Genomic DNA, 22003 nt, shown 5'->3' with positions numbered 1-22003 from the left:
ATACCATATCAATATCATTCAAAAGTATCTTATAAGTAAATGGCCCACTTGTCTGCAAAGCATAGGAGAATATACTTCATCAAAATTGGAGACATTATGTGTGTGCAAAATATAGCTTTTTAAATTGATTTTCATTGATTTTCATCCTTAAATAAATATACGAAAAAGAACCTGTTTAACGAAAGGTTGTTTTATCGATTTTTAAAGTAAAGTGTATCGATCATGGGTTCAGGCTCTTTTGGTAGGGCCAATATGTATTATTTCTGTCTTACTTTCACTGTCTTTGGAGATAAACTAAATACATTGATATTATAATGTCCACAGTGTTAACTTTTTCAATCATGAAATTCATCGCCTAAGGGGGCAGGGGGTTGAGGCTTTGAAGGAGGCTTGGGGTGGGGGGATAATAGCTATGTAGTGAACATGTATTTCATTCAGGCACTTAAGACACTTGAAAAACATATTGCCGTTGGTCGTACATTGTTTTACATTTTTAACTCAAATCGTCACTTGGTCACATTTAATTAAATATATGTTCTAATTTAGGAAATTTACCTTTATTTCCTGTGCGCTGCATGCTTATATGCATTTTAAATGAAACATGAAAATTATAAATACGTCGTGTTTTTTTATACCAAAAATTACCCAAACTTGAAGGCATCACGTATTTATATAATGTTTTGTTGTTAGTGTACCATTTATGTATTTTTCTAGGTACATATCTAAATATGAAACAGATGAATCAGATTTTGTGGTATCTTTTATTTAAAGTTCACTTAGATATATCGATTCGACGTATGAATGGAAGTAACAATTGTAAATTGATAATACTAATACGTTGTCGATATACCTAAATGTCAAGTTTAAGGCCACATTGAGTGATTTCTTTTTTTCACGTACAAGTTTTTTAACAAATTCTTCTTAATATGGCAATAGAAATAGACCTGATTTCCAAAAACTACATAGATGTTGTCGATCAGAAACGTAAGCATTTTTTTATATCCTCTTCAGAGTACCTGTGTACGCAATCTGAATGGTTTTAACAAAGTAGTTTTGTAAAAGACCGATGACAAGGTAAGGAAATTTACAAGATACATTTTTATTGAAAAAGCAGCTATTAATGATGTAAAAAATCTTGAACTTATCGTGGGGAATGGTTGTTTAAAGTGATTGTGTAAGTTTTACGATCAATTTTGTTCAGAAACGACTAGAGATATGACCATAAACTTTCATGATATATAGTGAAACTAGTTTGAAATGGTAAACTATTTGGTTCTTTAATGCCAGTTGCGCCATTTCTTGGAGCTCGCCTAGGCACGAAAATGAAGTACAAATTTTAAGTCGAAATTTACATACATTTTGATCTGTATTATTCTATCAATAGATATTTTGTTAAACCACATATAACAAAAATGGTGGGAAAATAAATGTTCTTTCCTTCGAAATCAGGAGAAAGGACTGGTCTCTCTAATTAGGGGCCACAAGACAAGTAAAATAAAAAAACAAATAACTTAAAAACGATTTTTTCTGTAGGTTTTATAAAAGCAAATTTGTTGTTGTAATAATACTTGTTTGAAAAATTATTGCCATACCCCCTTTTACGCAATTAGGAATTTTTAGAGGCCAAAAAATCAAACTTTGACGCAGAATGAGACGTATTTTTTAAACACTGTATTGACGACGTATTATCAATTAAAAAATTTCCATTCCAACGTCAAATCAAATATCCTAGTGAACTTGAAATGAAAGATACCACAGAGTCTGCGTCATCCGTTTCATATTTGGATATTTTACCGGAAATGGACATTGATGGTAACCTAACAACAACACTTTATGATAAACGCGATGACTTCAATTTTTCTATACTTATATAGCAATATACCTTTATCACCTGCATATGGTGTTTTTGTCTCTCAGTTGATTCGATACACAAGGGCATGCTCTTCGTATGAACACTTTCTAAGGCGAGACAAGCTACTGACAAACAAGTTGGACTACCAGGACTATCAACAGTCTCGTTTGAAGCTATCTTTTCGTTAGTTCTATGGTCGATACAACGACCATGCCAACAAATATAATCTTCCACTGGGTCGCATGCTGACTGACGTTTTTCATACTAACTGTTAGACCATAATTAATCACCTAACTGTCTACGGACTTTTCCGGGTTTTTTTCCCGATTACGACAAAGAGCACACGGCGAGTGTGACCAGTCAGCAGAGGCTCCTCCTAGGCACCTGATCCTACCTCTATCTATTTGGAGGCTGTGTTGCTTTGCTTTGAATTTCTATTTCGTTTTATGGGTTTTTGAAATGGATAACGGTTTGTTATTGTCATTTTTTTCATGCATAACAAAAACATAAACAGTTTGTTTAAAAAACACTTTATTTACAAAGCTTATTTTTAATATTAACATTTTAAACTAACATACCAAAAAGAAATTTAAAAAGCAGTACATATGTATCAATATCAGGTTTTCTGTGCGGCAAAACTTTATAGAAGAAAACACTCTAGTGAAAAGAATTCCTTTGCAGTAGGAAATCCGAATCAAGTTAACTCATTTGTTTATTGGGCTCTGTTGTCATGAACATCAAATGTGATTTGTCCCAAGAAATAATACTCTGATGATTTTAGATTTGAGTTCAATTTGGCTTAATACAAATCTTTAGTTTGTGTTCATTTTTTTAAATACTATATCCACAGAATAGACCATTTTGTTGACTGATATTCACACTAAAATACACACAGTTAGCAATCGAAGTTCCTCAACATGTACATGAAGCAATGGAAAAATGTAGTGCCTAGCATTTAATGAATAAGAAATATGATCTATATCAGGATAAAAACGAATTGCGTGTGTTATCTTGATTCGTTACTTTAAAAAGGTTATTAAGCCTCTACGTTAACAAAGAACAACAGCATTTGACCAGTTCATAAAAGAAACAATGTACCACACAAATTGTTTTAAAAACATTTTGTATTTTCGGGTTTTTTTGTATGAGGATTTAGCGATATAGGTATTCGGGCGATGTAACTAAATTGTACACTGTAGAAATAGTATCTGTTAGCTACAGATAAAGTATACTTCTCATTTTGTTAATTATCTATAATCTATAATCTGTAATACGATTTTCATTTAGTTATGAAAAGATTGTTTACACTTTGCAGTTTTTTCTACTTTTATCATACAATAAAAACAAATGTTAGCACATCTTAATACACATATTTAAGTAAGCATTTAAAGATTAAAAAAAATTAAATCAGATAATAACAAGTGAAAAGCTGTCAATGTGACAGCAAACCGGGTTTTCTTTTATGTGAACTGTATCCATAATCCATGTCAACCCGTATCCAGTGAAATGGAGTACCCTATTTGCAACATTTTGCCAAAAAATGACAACGTTCAAAAGCTAGTATTTTTTTCATAAATAATCAGAAATCAAAATCCTAACAATATGCACACCTCTGATGTACATGTATGTACAATTAATCTGCAAAAGAACAACTTCTTATCTTGAAAACTGTAGGAGGAGTTATCCGTACAATGAGGGTACCCTACATGCAATATTTTGACAAAAAGGACTAAGTTCAAAAGCTGGTATTTTTTCATAAATTATCGGTAATCAAAATTCTAGCAATATGCACACTTCTAATATAAGTACAATTGATCAATGATCTGCAAAAGAACAACTTCCTATCTTGAAAACTGTAGGAGGAGTTATCCGTACAATGAGGGTATCCTATATGCAATATTTTGCCAAAAAAAGACTAAGTTCAAAAGCTGGTATTTTTTCGATAAATTATCGGAAATCAAAATCCTAGCAATATGCACACCTCTGATATATGGACAATTGATTTGATCTGCAAAAGAACAACTTCCTATCTTAAAAACTATAGGAGGAGTTATCCGTACAATGAGGGTACCCTTTTGGCAGCCTCCCGCCCGCCATTTTCACCATTTTAATAACCGGATTTTTCGTTGGAAAACCCAGTTAAAAATTGTGAGTTCAAACTGTGACTTTTTAAAGCCTTGAAATCCTATAAAAACTATATTAGATTAATTCCGCAAAAAAACCCCATTAGGATAACTAACATGGTACATGTATTATCAAACACCGAGCATGACATGCGAATAATGCAACCAATTAACATCTACAGTTTATAGCTGCAAAAAACAGGTCTAATCGCTGAGGATATTGATGTTTTCCATTTTCCTATTACAAATTTTATGTAATGTCTGTCTTGGTTAATCTTTGGATGCCCATCGGCCCATTGTGTGTAGACCAAAAGAGTCCCATTGTCCAAAACCCAGTTTCTTCCATCCCAAAAACCCTGAATAAATGGTCGCTTATAGCTGCTATCTGAGAGAAAGATATTCGAAAACGGCTCTGAAATCAAAAGACAAAGAACTTCAAGATTGATATTCATTGATGATTTATATCAAATAAAATTATAATCATTTTTGATAAGTACATTGACCAGTATCGACACTCGTGACGCGGTTTGTTCTAATAAAATAGATGTAAAATGTCAAGGACATTGGCCTTAATAGGTCCCGGGTTTACCTCAATATCACCTCAAAGTAGTAAAGAAACATAAAAAACGGTAAATAAAAATTAAGAACAGAACTTTGAATAAAAGTGTTTGAAAAGCTTCTTTTGTTTCTAATACTCGTAATGTTCAAATGGATAATGCCAAGGAAATTTGTAGTCCAAAGTGCGGGATTCATCTCAATATCTCCACAAAGTAGGAGGATGTATGTAAAAAAAAATGGTAATAAAATTCAAATACAGTAAAAAAACTGTTGACATACGATAAACAGTATGCTAATTCTTTAAACGTTAACATTGGCATAATAAACCGTACATCCAGTTTTTTTCGCGTGTCACAAAATTTGCGAAAATTAAGGTAAAAAATGTATCAGTTTTAATTTGCAGCAGTCATTTTTTGCGATATAAAAAGTGTCTTATAAAAAATGATACAGGATATAATTTCTGCGTATTCCAATATTTACGATTTAAAGAAGTTGCGAAAAATGCGAAAATTAGATAATCGCAAAAATTGACAACTCTGTCCGTCAAAGGACTGCATGACATGCCCAAATCGAACGGGGTCAGATTCTTTATGGATAGCATGTGTTCGTTCGCGAAGATCACGGATAAGAATCATTTCATTTGTCGACCAAACTTTTTCGAGTTGATTTGTGCGACACAGTTTTCTGCAAAGGAACATCAGCCGATCTCTGTATATGGTTAGATCTTCAGAGACCGTAATGTGTATAGTGTAAGCATGTTTTGAAGTTTTTCACACGTCGAAACTTGTCGTATACACTTTTTAGCCTCGCGATTATTTGTCTTTGTGATTGGTTATGGGGACAACCGACTCTATGTGAAACGAAAACGTCATCGGGCTGAAGTGGGACTTAGGCTTTATTGGACGCGTATAGTATCTTCCGTGTAGTGTCCTCTTCGTTAGCGTTGGGGATTCCGCTGACATGTGCACGGAGAAGAGATCAACGACCATATAATTCGTCTGAAGAAACATCTTGCTGTTTTCCTTTCTAATTTGCTGATTTTAGTTTTGAGACAACAGTTTTAGCGACCTTCATAGCTATAAGCTCTTCAATCTTCTCTCTCCATCTTGCTTTGACAGATCTTGCTATACGCATAATGTCTTCGATTCCCTGTACCAATAGGACATCAGGCAATAAGGGGTGTAAGGAAGCAATAATTTAATAGTGAATAGGGTTTTCAAGGTTTTCAGGTGTAGAACTATTTATTGGTAGCTTTGAGTTCATAGATTGGTCAGCCTCGGGATTAATTTCAATACTCGGTAGCGAAGAGCTAGGTGTTTCTCTTTTTCTTGGGGGTTTTTACCACATCCGAAAAATATTTGGATGTATCAGTGAGATGACGTTATCCGTATTGTTTACAGATTTGTGTTTGTCGGCCATTGATACTGTACTCATTTACATGTATGGACACTTTCAAAAATCAAATCACGATCAAGAATTTCACAATTTCTGGATACTGACAGTTTTCAATAATCATCACAGTATTCACAGTTAGTAAGATTGTTCTATACAGTTACGTGTTCGATAAATCGATTCCAGTGACCGACGACTGAGCCATGAGTAGTGGTCTGTGCGTAAACAAAGACACGTCCCTTTCAAGTGAACTATCTAATTTCTCGATTTCTGTTAATTTTTGAGAGAATTTTAGATTCAACTTACTTATTCATAAGAAGTCAATATCTCTCTTGCCATCAACCATTATCACACATTGATGAAATTAGTAACAAAAATTTTTTTCGGTGAGCTTAAACAAAACTGAACCGAACCAAACCTCTGCACATGTGCATTCTCGCGTTTAGTTTATATTGACGCATTTGACGGTTTTATTACGGGCCGCCGGAAGGCGGTCCGTTATTTTATACACATTTAAATATTGTTACTGCGTTTCTGCGGGATACTTCTTTTTTGATAGAATTAATATTATGAATATTTTTATGAATTAAACGTAAATTTGCAGGTTGAAATATGTTTTATGCCTTTTAAAAAATATCACATATTTTTTGTTTTACTCGTAAATGAAAAATAGGTCATACTTAGTAGATTGTCGTGTTTGGCGCGTTTTTATCCAGACTATAATCTATTCGGAAAATTCCGGTATGCGGGACATACTAAAGACCTGAAATACTTAAGTTTTCATTCAATACAATGCTACAAAAATGGTTTGAAAAACATAATCTCCAAGAGAAAAATGATGAGTTGAACTGTGTATTGTACAAATCAATGTGTTTTCCATTACTTCATACTATGGCAATGATCAAACAATTACCGTTAGAAATGCTTACAGTAACGAACTCGATTCTTTATGATAATAGTAAAATGTTAAACTTCAAAACAAGTTGCTGAAAGTATATTTAAATTTACCATAAAAATTACTACTACCAACTTTTATTTTCTTCTTTGTGGTGTGTTCTTAGGTAAACAACCATGCAATGATTCATACAACAATTATATTTTTATGGCTAATTTGACGCTTGCGTCAAGATGATTTCTTGTTGGGTTTTTTTTCATACATTGATTTTCTGTGGCGAGGAACATTTCATCACCTTAAACTGTTTAGAAATGCAGAAAAATGAAGCAATTATTTATTGCATTTGTCACTGTTAGTAAAAGTGTTTGATGTACGAGGATAATTCCTGATGATCCCTCGTTACATTGACTATCTAACTGTTTCTTACCTGTGTATTCTGTGCGTTCAATCGTAGAATGATTTTCTGTCAGTGGTTACACACCATTTGTGAAAAACGATGGGGACTATAGTAAAATACAATTTACCTCCAGTCATCTTACACTAAAAAAAGGGGGGGGGGGGGGGTCGAAAGAACGTTATTTGCCACTGATATTTAATGTAACATGTTTTTTGCATGTATTAGCTTCATATTTAACACGCAGAAAATGATATAAAAATTATTTAGTATTTTAAGGGTAACGTTAAGTTTTTATGACTGTGTCGTAAAACATGCCTTAAATTGATATAGATTAAAACTATATTTGGAGTAAAAAATGGTTAAAAATAGAGAGGAAAACCTTTTTTACGTATAGTTTTTACCTTCACCTACATACTGATTATATTAAGTAGATAAAGGTGAAAATAATTAAAATAATACTTATATCCTTAATCTTACAAGTACATGAAAATAGAAACAGGTGAAGATTAATTTCAAATTTCTTTAGAATATTGATACGGAGTTTTGAAAACGTGCGTTAAATACGTAATCGATTTGTATGAAATGAAAACCAATACATTAGAAGCGTGTTCAATAATGCAAGCGCTCGCCAAAATTCCCTATACTTGCAACACAAATTTTGGCAAGCGCTCGAGAGAGATCGGTATGTTGAACAGGCCTCATGTACGGCCAGTAAAGAATGACTCTCGATGTTAGGTGGCTGTCTCATTGTCTAATAGCGTACAGGTAAAATTTTCCGATCACCTTGGTTAATGGGAGATCACCCCGCCGCGGTAAAAACGTCCGCCGCGGTTAAAACGTCGACCGCAATAAATTAACCGCGATGGTGTAACACGTAAATGATTACTAACCGCGGGAGGAGCGCGGTTAAGCACGTGACCTGCGTTGACTGTACTGTATCTTTGACATAATTACATATGCTTCTGGTTTAGTTATTGCTATGATTGAATATTTTTTTCTCCTTTGTTGATCCTTATTTGAATCTGATTATTTTTTCAATTATAAAAAATATCAATTCGATAATAAAAAATATTTGAAGTTGGTTTTGTTGCATTTTCTTTCGTTTCGATGTGATTTTCTTGTCTTTTTTATTTTGGACGGATTGCATTTGACTATTTAAAGTACCAGAACAAATTATGTGAAACAAAAAGCAACCCTATAAAGCGAGCAAAGAAAAGCAGAGAAAGAGGTTCAGTTACCAACTAATCTGTTATGAAACTTAAAAAAAAATGTTACCAGTTAATCTGATCAGAAATTGGTTTTCCTCGGTTGATGTGATGGAGATGATTCCTGACGACATTGCAGCGCATTTCTCCTTACCCTCTGTTAAATTGTGGAAGCCGGCAAACATAAAACATATATCCAAGTCTCGACCATCTATAAACAGGTCTCTACAGCGCCCTTGATATAAAGAAAAATTCTTTAAAAAAGAGTTAACAGAATAGAGTAGAAAAGGAGGAGTCTGAAAATTTTTACAAATTTTAGGACAGAAAAACGTTTATATTGGTCATACTATGAGATACGATATAAAACTGCCATCCGATGTCGTACACTCCAGCATCCTGATGTAGAAAAATGGTATTGAATAGTCGACATTGACCACTCAGAAAGGAGTACTGAAAGGACAGACATGTACCATTGGTCTCACACTTCCTGGAACAGTCCAAAGGACTCCACGTTGTCGGTATACTAATAATCCACAGGTCAAATCTAATATCCCTCATCTCGCTGACCATCACATAGTTTATTCCTTGGTAACAAAAAACGTGGATAATTTGTACCAAGATATAACATTTATTTAACATCAGCTGGACTCTGCTGGACATTTTTCAACTAACAACGTCAACTCAAACTAGTTGTTGTAGAATACAATTTTTTTCCAATATTAATATAAGCTAGTTTTAACTTTTCTTGTCTGGTGTCAGCTCACACAAATGCTTGTCAACAATGAAGAGCTCTTTACATCAATTTTCTCTCAATTTTACACAAGATTGTAGTTAAAAAGAAAGTTCGTCGAACTCATTTTTTGTTTTATTGATTATCAAACTAATTAAAATCAATTTCAATGAAAACTTAATGTATATATTGATTTAAAGCTGCTTTGTTTGATTTTTTTAATGTTTTGTACAACACATTTATTTAGTTTTTTCCGATCATTCAAAGGACTCAAGACGTTATTTTTTTTTTAATTTTTAATCTGCTTTCTCAAAATCCTTTGAGTACGAGATGACTGAAAATATGCTTCACTACACACAGCTGATAAACACAGTGGCTGAAGCCGATTTCCGGAATCACGCAACAACGATAGCGAATCCCTCAATGTGTTACAACTAGATAAACATAGTTGCTGAAGCCGATTTCCGGAATCAAGCTACAACGAAAGCGAATCCCCCAATATGTTACAACTAGATAAACATAGTTGCTGGAGCCGATTTCCGGAATCAAGCTACAACGAAAGCGAATCCCCCAATATGTTACAACTAGATAAACATAGTTTCTGAAGCCGATTTCCAAAATATACGTCACAGGCGACAGTCAATTCTCAACACATGCATTCTGAGAAGATTTGTATTAAGCAATGAAGGTTTGAGAATTATGAAAACCAATGCTTTTTCAATGCTTTTTCAGTATGACATTCTTATTACAAAATCGTGAGCTTTTTAAGTATGACATCTATACATCTATTTAATAAAAAATTGGCCCCTATCCCCACAACCAACTTTAATCGGGTTTTTTTTTTTACAATTCATTATTACACAACTCCGTCATCACTTCAAATATGTAGTGCAAGTTAAAATAATGAGAACAGCTGGTAATTAAATGTTTTGGAGCCGATGTAAACTTCCTGCATTTTCAAAATCCATTCACTTTATTATCAAATTGAAATTAATTTAAATAGAGACGAAAACTTTTTTAAGCTAAGCATTTTTTTGCCTACGTATTAATAACGTAAATCACCATAATACATATACTCATACTTGTTAATAAGTATTCATAATGATCAAAATAGTTTGCATTGTACCAAGCAATACATTCAAATATTTTATTCTTTAGAAGTATTCAAAATATCAAATACATGTATTCTACGTTTATGATTTCAAATTAGATAATTCTTATAATGCAACAATCGATTATAAAAATAAGTTCAGAATGAAAATAGTCATCTGTAATATTTTTTAAAAATTTGAACAAAATTTTATTAGAGATGTATGTTGAGCATGTAATTGTGACATAATGCCAAAATCTTTTACCATTGATTAATTTTAGATATATTGATTGTAACAGAAAGGTTTTTGTTATGCAAAAGGTTTACACCAGGCTTGGGGTATAGCTAAATGTAATGATAATGCATAACAATGCATTACATGTTTCAAAGTAATGCATGTAATACCATAGATTTAGCATTACAAGTAATTGTAATGTAATGCATTACTTTCCAAAATCTAGCAAAATGCTGGCATTTGTTTGCAATACTATGCCTATCTATGTAACTATGTTCATTATTAAAATTATGATAAGTTGAATAACTGAAATTGCATTTGGTTAAAAATTTAAAGACATAATCCTTGAGATAAAATTATTCTAGATGTATAAAAAATTTTTTTATAAAAAGAATCCGTTTTTACTTCCATCGTTATATTTGTCAACATTACTAGCCATAACAACACAATTTAATAACATTTTTAAAACTGTTGCTATTATGAGTTTGAAATCATTTGAAAAATTAATTCTAATTAGTTGTGCATTAAATACTTTACTGTGAAGAATGTGTCAACAACACACAATGCCATCAGGATAATTTAAGTATCGAAATGTTTTATTGTTTTAAGAAGTGCTAAAGCCTAAAAATCACTTCGATTATTATAATCCATTTGTTTGGACTGATGGAAAATACAAGATTCATGTATTTTTTTCTATTTTGCATGAACACTTAATTTATCCCAAGATAAAGATTGCCAGAGAGTATCTTTCAGTCCCAGCTTTCATGCACCTGTAGAAAGTTAATTTAGTATACATGTAGCATGGAAGATTTTCAAACCCGACAGGATGCGGTTAAAAGATGAAATCATTCAAACTTTGATAATCATAAACTGCAAATTTTCATTCATAAACTAAAATTAATTTTAACCTGATAGTGAACATTAACCTGTGGACATGTTAACGTGAGTTTTATATTTGAAACATTTGCAAGAAATCTTTACTTTTTAAAAACTTATTATTGACTTTTCACAAAGTGATGGTAATTGTAATGCAACCATTACTCGTGCTTTACAATACAATGTAATTCGCCTGAAATTTTACACAAATGTAGAATAATTATTATTTACCATTAACCTTCTGGTTTTAAAATCATTGTAATTTTTCAAACTAAATCTTAAATATAAACATTGAGGTTCTCCAATTCTCTCCCTCAAAGTATTTTTTTTTTTCATCGTAAAAATATAATTTGTCCTTCAAACTTTAGAAATAAAATCAAATTTTTAGACGGTACCTACGCACTTGACAACGTTATTGGAAATTTCCCTACGATGGATCTAATGGAATAAATATACAAGTTGAGATATTAAAAAAAAGTGTGAACAGGTGCAGCGGTGGCTCGCATATGCGCAAACCACACATTGCGGCAGATCGAACAATGTCAATGATCGAATGTATTTAAGAAACGGAGCGTTTTTGTAGAAACATGGAAACGATGTAAAGTCGTTATTTTCTTGGCTTTATTGTCATTTAATAGGTCATAGATTTCAAATCAATAATGGCGGTCAGCAAGTTTTATACAAACGTTTTAATTCCACTGATCATTCTGTTTTGTCTATGAAAGTTAGAATTCTAGAAAAAAATAACCATCATACCAATAGCCCATCACTGAGTACGCCATGCCGAGGACAACAAGAAGAAATTTGGATAATAAAACTAGGTACGGCCTTTCTGTATGGATGCAACGATAATGTTGAAAGTGTGGGGAATCTTTCAAGTCCACAGTGTACCAATGTTAATGTAATGGGACTTTTTAACAACACTAAGAGACGTAGGCGAAGTCATGGACATCGGTCTTTTAACAAACTATTTATACACGTTCCCTTTGATTCATTATTACCTCATGGAAATAAACAACTGGGTCTCCATTACATTTGCACCAAACTGTGTCCAAGTGGGCGACCACCATACCCTATCACATACAACCACTGTCGATCACGGGGGTCGAACTCGGGTCGCAGCGGTGATAAGCTAACAGAGAAGATGTTAGATACTACTGCATACAGTATTATTGCAAGTTGGGGAGCTCAGAGGCAGATTCTCAGTTTGTTAGTGCAAGACTAAAGCTACAGTGGTTTGAAAATATATATCCCTGAGTTGACTCGTTATAAGTTTTCTGCTGTACATAAACATGCTGTTGCTAATCCTATCCCTGATAAAATAAACAACTGCGAGACGAAGTTGCAAATGTACAATATCCATTATGACAGATGCACCTTTAGTATTGTTATTTTATAAGCTTTATGTCTATCTAAACCGATAATTTTTAGAAACCTGTATTGTTATTTTAGTTCTTATTTAAATAAAATGGGGGCTTGGGAAAAAATAATAGAACTTGTCTAATCTAGACATCAATGTTTCCATATGAATTGGTCAGATTAGGCAATAATTCGGATTGGACAAATCTTTTACAAAAAATAATAATGTTCTATTGGTAAATATTTCAAAATACACAAATCTGGATTAGATACATATAAGTTCTACTCAGTTTTGGTAGAATTAAATTGCAATTATCATGATAATGACACAAAATACTGATAATTGGAAAAACCTTGATTTTGTTCTGATGAAGAGGTATACATGTAGGTTCGAAAGTTGGAAGCAGTATGCATATTTTAAAAAGAAACTTTTTTAGTGAAGATCTTTGAAGGCAATATTTTTTTCATTTAATTTATATGTTCATTTAAAATTAGAAATGATCAAATCCAGTTTATGTATGCTTTTGGCTCTTTTATAATAGCTTTCAATAGTCATGGACCCATTTCAAAGCTTTGAAGGAGCCCATGCCCATGATTGTATTCTTAGCTTACCTGAGCATAAGGCATGCTTAAATGCATACATGTGCCAGATATACCAAGAATATGTCATTATTATTATATAATTAGTTAAATTGTACAAGATTTAAAATCAACTTCATACCTGTATCTCTGATTTGATGAAATTCCAATTTTGGCCCTTATCATACCATGTTCTTTAAAATACCATATACATGTATCTAAGATCAATTAGGCATAACCTTAAGGTCAATATGAAAGTCATGGAAGTGCACAATTCCTTTTCTTTCCCAACTGTGCTATCGGAACCATGGTACCTTGAAGGATACATTTCTTGTTATAATATGTTACTAGTATTTTATAGGAAGTTATCTTAATTTTCAAAATTTCATATTTGAATTTCCATGAGCGATTTTTATTCTACTTAAACAAGTAATAACAAAATAATATTACAGAGTTAATAGCAGTTATATGTATTTTTTAAACGCCTTTAATTCAGCGATGTTTCTGTACAAATAATTGCTGTTTTCCCATTGCCATAGTAACGGTAAATATTAATCCTTCATATTTGTAAACAGTAGACCTAAAATCATGTTCTTTAAAGGTGATTCTAAATAATCTTGTAAACAACATATAAGGAGGTCACACACTTTTATTTCTGGTTTTGAATGTAAAAATTCATTCTGGTAACTAAGAAAATGCTTTTCCTTAGATACCACCAATTGATTAATTGTGGTTGTAATCCACATTTTGGCATTTTCTTGTAATTGTTTAAGAAAATAAACTCCGTTGAAGTCTGTTCTCAAAAGAAATCATTTGATTTTACTTTTCATAACATGCTCAAAGCCATGTAACCTTGAATTATCTTTTTAATATGAAAATATAGCTGCAAATGGTGAAAAATGGGATTGGTCGTCAGGTCAGGAAAAAAAGAAGAAAGTTGTTAAACTGATTTTATTTTTTGAAATAAAAGTGTAAATGTCTTTTTTCTTCCAATACGAAAGATTGTACCATATTAAGTTGTGCCACTGAAATATCTTAGCTTAAAAATTAGTTGTTTTATTGAATTTTAAGTCGTACAAAATGTCAGGTTATTTTGGTTTCCATGGCAGCCAAGTTTAAAAAAAAATATTTTAATTATTTTTTAACTAAATTTTTAATGAGCTTTGTTCATTGACCTGAAAATGGATTTTACAATTTTAATTTTAAAAAAATTTGGCATTTAATGTGGCATATTTGGCGTTTTTTTCAAAGAGTCTGTAGCCGTTACCATAGTTACAACAAAACAATACATACAATTGTAAGGAACGCATTTAAATTATATTGAATTTATCAATAATGCTATATGTAATCATAGGATTTTTTGTTTAAAAATTTTTTGCACTTTCCAAAAATTTCTCGATGATTGCAGACAGCCTCTCTTAACATTATGTAGCTTTATTTACTTTGATTTTAATGATTTTTTCTCCTTTAGTAAAGATACAAAAAAGATTTTTTAAAGGATCGATTGTTTTAAGGATTATTAAAGTAAAGTGTATCCGTTTGCCATTTTGAGGTTATGTTATTTTTACAGAAAAATTATCAGGCTTAGAAATTCATTTAAAATTACAATTACCTTGAAAAGAAAGTCAAAGTACATTTTATTTTGCCGTACTTATGTATCATAATCGTGTAAATTTATGTAATTTTCTACGTTTAAGTAACGCGTGTGTCTAATGAACACGTGTTCGTTTTCCGGGTAAGTGAAGGCTACATAGGAACAATTTTATGTACATGCATAAATAAAAATATTTCATCTATACTGTTTTATTTTTCAAGTTTCTCCTAAACTCTTTAAGATGATGCATCTAAATGCAAATAGTCACTATAACAACACATTATGACGTCATAATCATTTACAACACGGAGAGTTAAAAGGACATCAAATAAAAATCTGATATAACAGTTTGATGACAAAGGCATCCACTAAAGAAATGTAGATTTTTAAGACATAAATTTCAAACATTGATGACATAAGTGCACAAATATGTGCTATGCATTTGATTCAATTTTATCGTGAAAAAATCAATTATGACAAGAAATGCTGGAAAAATAAGAGACCAATACATGTTTGTACGGCGGCGTGGAAGGGCCAGAGGAAAAAAAATTAATCTTATTCGTTCGGACGAATTAGCTATTTGTTAGGACGAATAAGTAATTTGTTCGGACGAATTACGATTTGTTCGGACGAATTAGGATTCGTTCTGACAAATGAATTACTTGTTCGGACGAATTAGCTATGTGTTCGGACGAATAAGTTATTTGTTCGGACGAATTAGGATTTGTTCGGACGAACTAGGATTTGTTCGGACAAATAAGTTATTTGTTCGGACGAATTAGGATTTGTTCGGACAAATAATTTATTTGTTCGGACGAATTAGCTATTTGTTCGGACAAATAACTTATTTGTTCGGACGAATTATGATTTGTTCGGACGAATTAGCTATTTGTTCGGACGAATTAGCTATTTGTTCGGACGAATAAGTTATTAATAGTGGTACATGTATGAGAGAGAGAGAAAGAGAGAGAGAGAGAGATGTCATAATCATGGATACATAAATGTGAAAATGTGCACCCCCACCCCGCAAACAAAACTATCTATCAGACCCCCCCCCCCCCACCATCACCACCACCCCGGTAAATTTTTCTGGATCCGCGCATGATCATGTAAACTGATTAGACTTTTCACATTTATGTATCCATGATTATGACATCTCTCTCTCTCTCTCTCTCTCTCTCTCTCTCTCTCTCTCTCTCATACATGTACCACTATTTATAACTTATTCGTCCGAACAAATAAGTTATTTGTCCGAACAAATCCTAATTCGTCCGAACAAATAAGTTATTTGTCCGAACAAATATCTAATTCGTCCGAACAAATAGCTAATTCGTCCGAACAAATCCTAAATCGTCCGAACAAATAACTTATTTGTCTGAACTAATCATAATTTGTCCGAACAAATAACTTATTTGTCCGAACAAATCATAATTTGTCCGAACAAATCCTAATTCGTCCGAACAAATAACTTATTTGTCCGAACAAATATGTAATTCGTCCGAACAAATCCTAATTCGTCCAAACAAATAACTTATTCGTCCAAACAAATCCTAATTCGTCCGAACAAATCCTAATTCGTCCGAACTAATAACTTGTTTGTCCGAACAAAGAAGAATTTTTTATGTTTTCATCTGGCCCTTCCACGCCGCCGTATGTTTGTCTAATTTCTGATTTGATAGATGTTTTTTGGATTTGTTAAGTCATTATACTAAGGATTACGTTTATCCCGGGGCGAAGATATCCACTAATAAAAAATACTTATTTACATTGTAGCATACATTTGTGGTGTTATTTTCTCTTTCAAATAACTAGGTCAATTGCCTACTTTATATGTTAATGACCTCTGAATTTTTATTGATAAATTTGTCAAAATTGTCCAACCTTTCCATGATTTTCTTTATTTTGTAATTATCAGAAATAATAGAACAATTTTTTTGTTCGTTGGAAAAATATCAAATACAAAAAGCTTTTTTAATTTTATATTTCAATGAAAAGTTTTAGCTTATTTTTAAAGTTTAAGTTAGTCTGAATTTCCTCTATAAATTTTCAAAATTCTACCCATTTTTTATCGAGTTTTACATAAAAAACCTGACTAATAGGAGCTCAAAAAACATTGATTGTCTAAAACTATTTCATTGTCTGTAATCTGTTGACACTAACATTGTATAAGATCAATAATCAAATTTTTGAGATATTCTATCTGGAATTGATTTTATGTATTTTAAAGATTTTTTCCAGCATTTGCCAGCCAGCGATAGAAAGTTATACACGAGATAATTCAACCATAAATAATGTAAAATGATATGAACAAACACATAGAAACTTAACTTTTGCATTTACATTGCTACAGAAAGATTTTAAGAGAAAACCAGTTTAGAAAAAATTATTTCGGATTTTCTCTGTTTCAATATTAATCTACCTTTGTCGTAGTACATCTTCCTCCAATAAACAAAACATGTTTATTAAAATCGATATTTGTTGAAAACATTGTTATTTTGTATTTTAATAATGTTTGATTGATTTTGTTTCAGTTTTCGTATGCTTGTATAAGATTTTTCAAACGAAAATCAATAATGATGACTCCTTTTTTTAAATGAAATACAAAAACAATTGTTACAATGTATTTATACATCCATAACGGCAACGACATCATAAGGATAAAAAAGTATGATGATAATTTTGTATTTTGATATCAATTCTTGTGTTATAAGAATCAAGATATATTTTGGAAAGGAATCTGATTGCATTTTGTTTATTCGCTGTTTATCAAGTATAGTTAAATTAGGTTAAAAAGCTGACTTCGACATACATTGTTTATTTTTACCCCCTTCTCTCTCTCTAAAATGTTCATTTCAAAACATTTTCATTTTAATATTTTTATGGTGCAACCGTTGGAACCAGTAGAGCATAAATTAAATACATCTTAGGTACCGGAACATACATGTCATGATAACAAATATAGATATTTGCGTAATATATCAAATGGATGTAATAATGTAAAAATAAATAAGAATAATAAAAAAGTATACATATTCATCTGTTTTTACGAACACATGTATACACTGGACAAAATTGCTATCGCACCATTTGAAATAAAATAATATTTACATCCTAGAATTTTTTAAAGATATACTTGATGTTTAAATAAGTCACCTAAATTATAAGTAAGACATTTTTTGTGATCTTATTATTGATGCATGCATTACTAAAACCTCACAAAAAACCCGACGGGGTATGGCGCGTTTGATCGCAGAAGAGCGTGGCAGGACAGTTGGTATGGTCTCTGCAGAATGCTCCTTTAGTGAGGTTAGAAAAAATGTTAATAATTGTACGATTACCGGTGATATTTGCTAAAACATGACACAGCATGCTTATCAAATAAAAAAAAAATGTCGTTTAAGGTAGCCAAAGTGTTTAAAAGGGACCACACGTCAATTGCAAGGTTGTACCGGAAATTTGCGCAAACCGGAAGTGTGAGGGACCGAGCAAGAATTCCAAAGCGTCACGTAAATACTAGGCGAAAAGACAGACAGATCCCATTTATACGAGCAAATGGAGCCCACACCTGATATTGATATGTGAATCACATAATGGGGGGTACCAATGTTTCATAAACAGTACTCAAAGCAACTGGTCGATAAGATTACAACAAATGATGTTTCATTTTCTGTATTATTATAAACTGTTAAAATAATATACTAATCAATCTTTGTTGCGTTCAGATCTAAAACAATCAAAGAAGTAGTAGGTGGAGCGTTAGTAATTTTGCCTAGTGTATAAACGTTTAGCAAATATAAAACATATGTCCAAACATCGACCATCAATAAATGAGCCTCTAAAATCGTTCTGGATATAAAAAGAAACCTCTGAAATTGTGTTACCCTAATTCATAGGTTTTGCTGCAGTCTAGGCGACTTCTTGCATATAGTGACATTATTATCCATTCATCAAATCTAACATCCTCCATTTTGATGACATTTATTTTGTGGAGACTAATGACCTGGTTAATTAGTACTTTGATTTGACCAAGGCAAAACATTATTTTGACCTTTTAGGACATTACACGATTGAAAGTACTAGATTGAAAAAAATATTAGAAACTACCACATCATTTCAAGAAATTCTATTGGTAAAAGGTTCATTTTTTGCATTGAATTGGAGGATAAACGTCAACACAATTAAAGAGATTGTATATAATGTAGCTTATTAAATTGATTTCCATTGAATTTTACCCTTAAGTATAAATACAAAAGAGACTTCATCTATACGGTTTGTTAATTTATCAATTTATAAACTAAAGTGTCTCTGCATTTTATTATTTGAAACTGTGACTAATGCAGAAACATTGTGGAAGTAGTCTATAGCCTTGAATAAGACTGGATTTAAATTACCGTCTATTGTGATGTAACGTTGTTACAAAACATGTGTAAAATGCAATCTTTATGTGTAAGGTAAAAACTCACAGACAGATTTTACACATGTTTTGTAACAACGTTACATCACAATAGACGGTAATTTATATTTAAAACTTAATGTTCATATTTAAATCCATTCTTATCAAAAGTTACAGACTACTTCAACAATGGTTCTGCATTAGTCATCAATTTATATTTATTGAAATGTATCAAATTTAACTCTAATCACATTAAGTTATTGGTTAATCCAGTTGTTAATTTTAGTTATTTATACGTGAAAAAATGGACGTATCTATGGCTGTGTCTTTGAACTTCACTACAGACTGAACAAAATCCTCAATTAGTCAACAAGAATAACTTCGTAAAATTGACATCATACGTGTGATATTGCTCCTCACTCGGATAAACAAAGAAAACCTTTCGCAAATTCTGCTGCTGGTAAGAAACATAAAACAGAGCAAAAAAACAACCCGCTTTTCACGACAACATAGCTTCTTTTTCGTCCCATTGATGTTTGTACAAAATTCTTTTCAGGATTCAGTGGCGTAGCTACTTTTTAATTTACTGTATTCAAAAAAAGGTAGGGGGTCTGGGGGCCGCTTTGAGGCCACCAGCGGGTCCAGAGCAGAGCCCTGGTGGGGGCCCAGGGGGCAAAGCCCCCGGAAGCTCCTGGATTTTATGTTATTTGAATGACAAAACTGCCTTTAAAATATGACATTTTTAAGTATTATGATTCCAATAAATATGAACAAAAGTTGCTGAATTCCGAGACAAACATTATTTACCTGGTACTCATCGAATATTTTCTTTAAAATTTCAAGACCCCCGATGCTCTTGGATTTTAGGTTTTAGCTTTTAGATTTACAGGCTTTTGGTGATGAGATATTGTCTCAAAATGTTACAATTTTACATACTGTATGTGTAAGGGAAATGTTGAATTTTAAAAGAATATATATATATGAAACATTGCATGATACCCCAGCGGAAACCAACTGCATATGACTAAAGATAATAGGCGTTTTGAAACAGGTCTATTATTCAAACCGTAACTTGCTTACCTAAATGACAAATTTTTGATCAAGTTTATCACAATGTATTGTGACTTTGTCAAAATTTTAATCACCCGACGGCCGACTTTACATTACATGTAAGTATAGACTGACAGAATACAATTACGGACAAACACTCAAAACTTGATGTGTTTTCAGATTTTAGTATGAATATTTAAACTTGAAAGGAGTTAAAAGTTGTTCATCTCATTTTAATAAGTTTATTGTAGATCATTCTTTAAGCCAATAACATGAAAGTCAAAGGTATAGCTCGTCCATATTAATTTATGATTCAAACGAACTTCCAATTAATTTTAATGTAAAGTATGGAATGACGGTATTTTCCGGAATCGTAGTAAATGCATGGTTTACGTTGAGAACTGAATACTAAATATGCAGTGGAGTCTCAATACGATTTGTTTACGTGCAAACAATAGGAAACTCAAATCATAAGACCTATGCTTTGCAAAATTTTGTGTATTCATTTGCGTTTTTGTGTAAAGGGCGCTACGCCATTGGGATTGAAATACAGGATAAGAAATAGATGTTTAGATACTAAATGTTCACTTTTTATTCACAAATTGCAGTTAAATATTACCAAACTCAGCAGGAAGTAGCGATGATACAAATGTTCTTTTAAGGAATGCATTATTAAACAATTTTGAGATCGACCTTGTTGACCTTGCAAAAACTTAGACAAAGTTACATATAAAGCAGTCATTTTGAATTTCTGTTAACCAATTTCTATTCGCGGCGACTATATTTCGCGATTAACTGCCGATAAACTTGTTCGCGACGACTTATGTTCGCGACCAAGCCTTATCTAGACTTGTATTGTTATAAAAACTATTTACAAAGGATTGGTTCGCGGCGAGAAATATTCGCGACGACAAGGCTCTCGCTAACCTCGCGAAAATCTCTCACACGCGAATAAAAGTTGGTTTTCAGTATATTAATATCAAGGTCAGAGTGACACAGACTCTGATACTTTTATCCTGTTAACATTTGATATATAACTAAAAAAATCTCAACGTTACAGAGGAAGTCTCTGCCATACAGGAATATCACAATCGCTTAATGTTGTCCTTAATCGTTTAATTTTTTATAGAGGATGAAACTGTAAAGCATTTGATATATGGGATTGATTTGAAAATCATTGTTTAGATTACAGCACACTATGTCACAAACAATTTCACATATCTTCTGGGAAATCTTGCGCCAGATGCCGAAGAAGAAAATGTTATATCAATGGTCAATTAATCATAAATCAAAAGAAAACGTTAACGTTGTTTTAGTAAAACCCTAACAATTCAAGTGTTATTTACAGATATTAGAACAAATTTCACTACTTTAAAATACCTTGACACTAAAAAGTATAAATTTGAAAACTTTAACAGAAAATGGTAATTTTTTAGGTAATAAGCTGGTCAAGCATGTGGATTTTTTATGTCTTCTTCGACCTCTCTTTTTGAAAATCCTGAAACTTTTAACCATGTTTAATAGAAACCCCAGACAAAAACACATACCGCATTTGTTCTGTTTTTAATTACAATTATTCAGCCTTCCCACATCCGGCTTCAGTGCCTTCTTTGATATTGAGTAAATACTTTGTTTCACATAAAAGCGATATTCTTTCATTAAAAGGTGCACCCTT

At 32.1% G+C, this 22003-nt stretch overlaps 1 protein-coding gene across 1 annotated transcript; it reads right to left on the bottom strand.

Annotated features, from left to right (window-relative positions):
- Window positions 1–2454: 2454 nt before the first annotated feature.
- LOC128181909 (uncharacterized) lies at window positions 2455–9082 on the bottom strand. Its single transcript, XM_052850477.1, has 3 exons — window positions 8770–9082; window positions 8493–8657; window positions 2455–4387 (listed from the first exon to the last, which is right to left on the bottom strand). The coding sequence occupies exons 1-3, from the start codon at window positions 9080–9082 to the stop codon at window positions 4152–4154; spliced, it is 714 nt and encodes a 237-aa protein (XP_052706437.1). The 3' UTR covers window positions 2455–4151.
- Between the last annotated feature and the right edge of the window lie 12921 nt (window positions 9083–22003).

Source organism: Crassostrea angulata, chromosome 4 (assembly GCF_025612915.1).
Source record: "Crassostrea angulata isolate pt1a10 chromosome 4, ASM2561291v2, whole genome shotgun sequence".
Taxonomy (NCBI): Eukaryota; Metazoa; Mollusca; class Bivalvia; order Ostreida; family Ostreidae; genus Magallana; species Magallana angulata.
This window is presented reverse-complemented; position numbering and strand designations above follow the sequence as displayed.

Excerpts from the sequence above, each read along its gene's own strand:
- LOC128181909 (XM_052850477.1), bottom strand. The coding sequence starts at position 9,082 with ATGTCCAGCAGAGTCCAGCTGATGTTAAATAAATGTTATATCTTGGTA. Across the intron at positions 8,658-8,769 it reads GTTTTATATCGTATCTCATA|GGCGCTGTAGAGACCTGTTT; the intron begins GTATGACCAATA and ends CTTTATATCAAG. Across the intron at positions 4,388-8,492 it reads ATTTCTGATCAGATTAACTG|AGCCGTTTTCGAATATCTTT; the intron begins GTAACATTTTTT and ends TTTTGATTTCAG.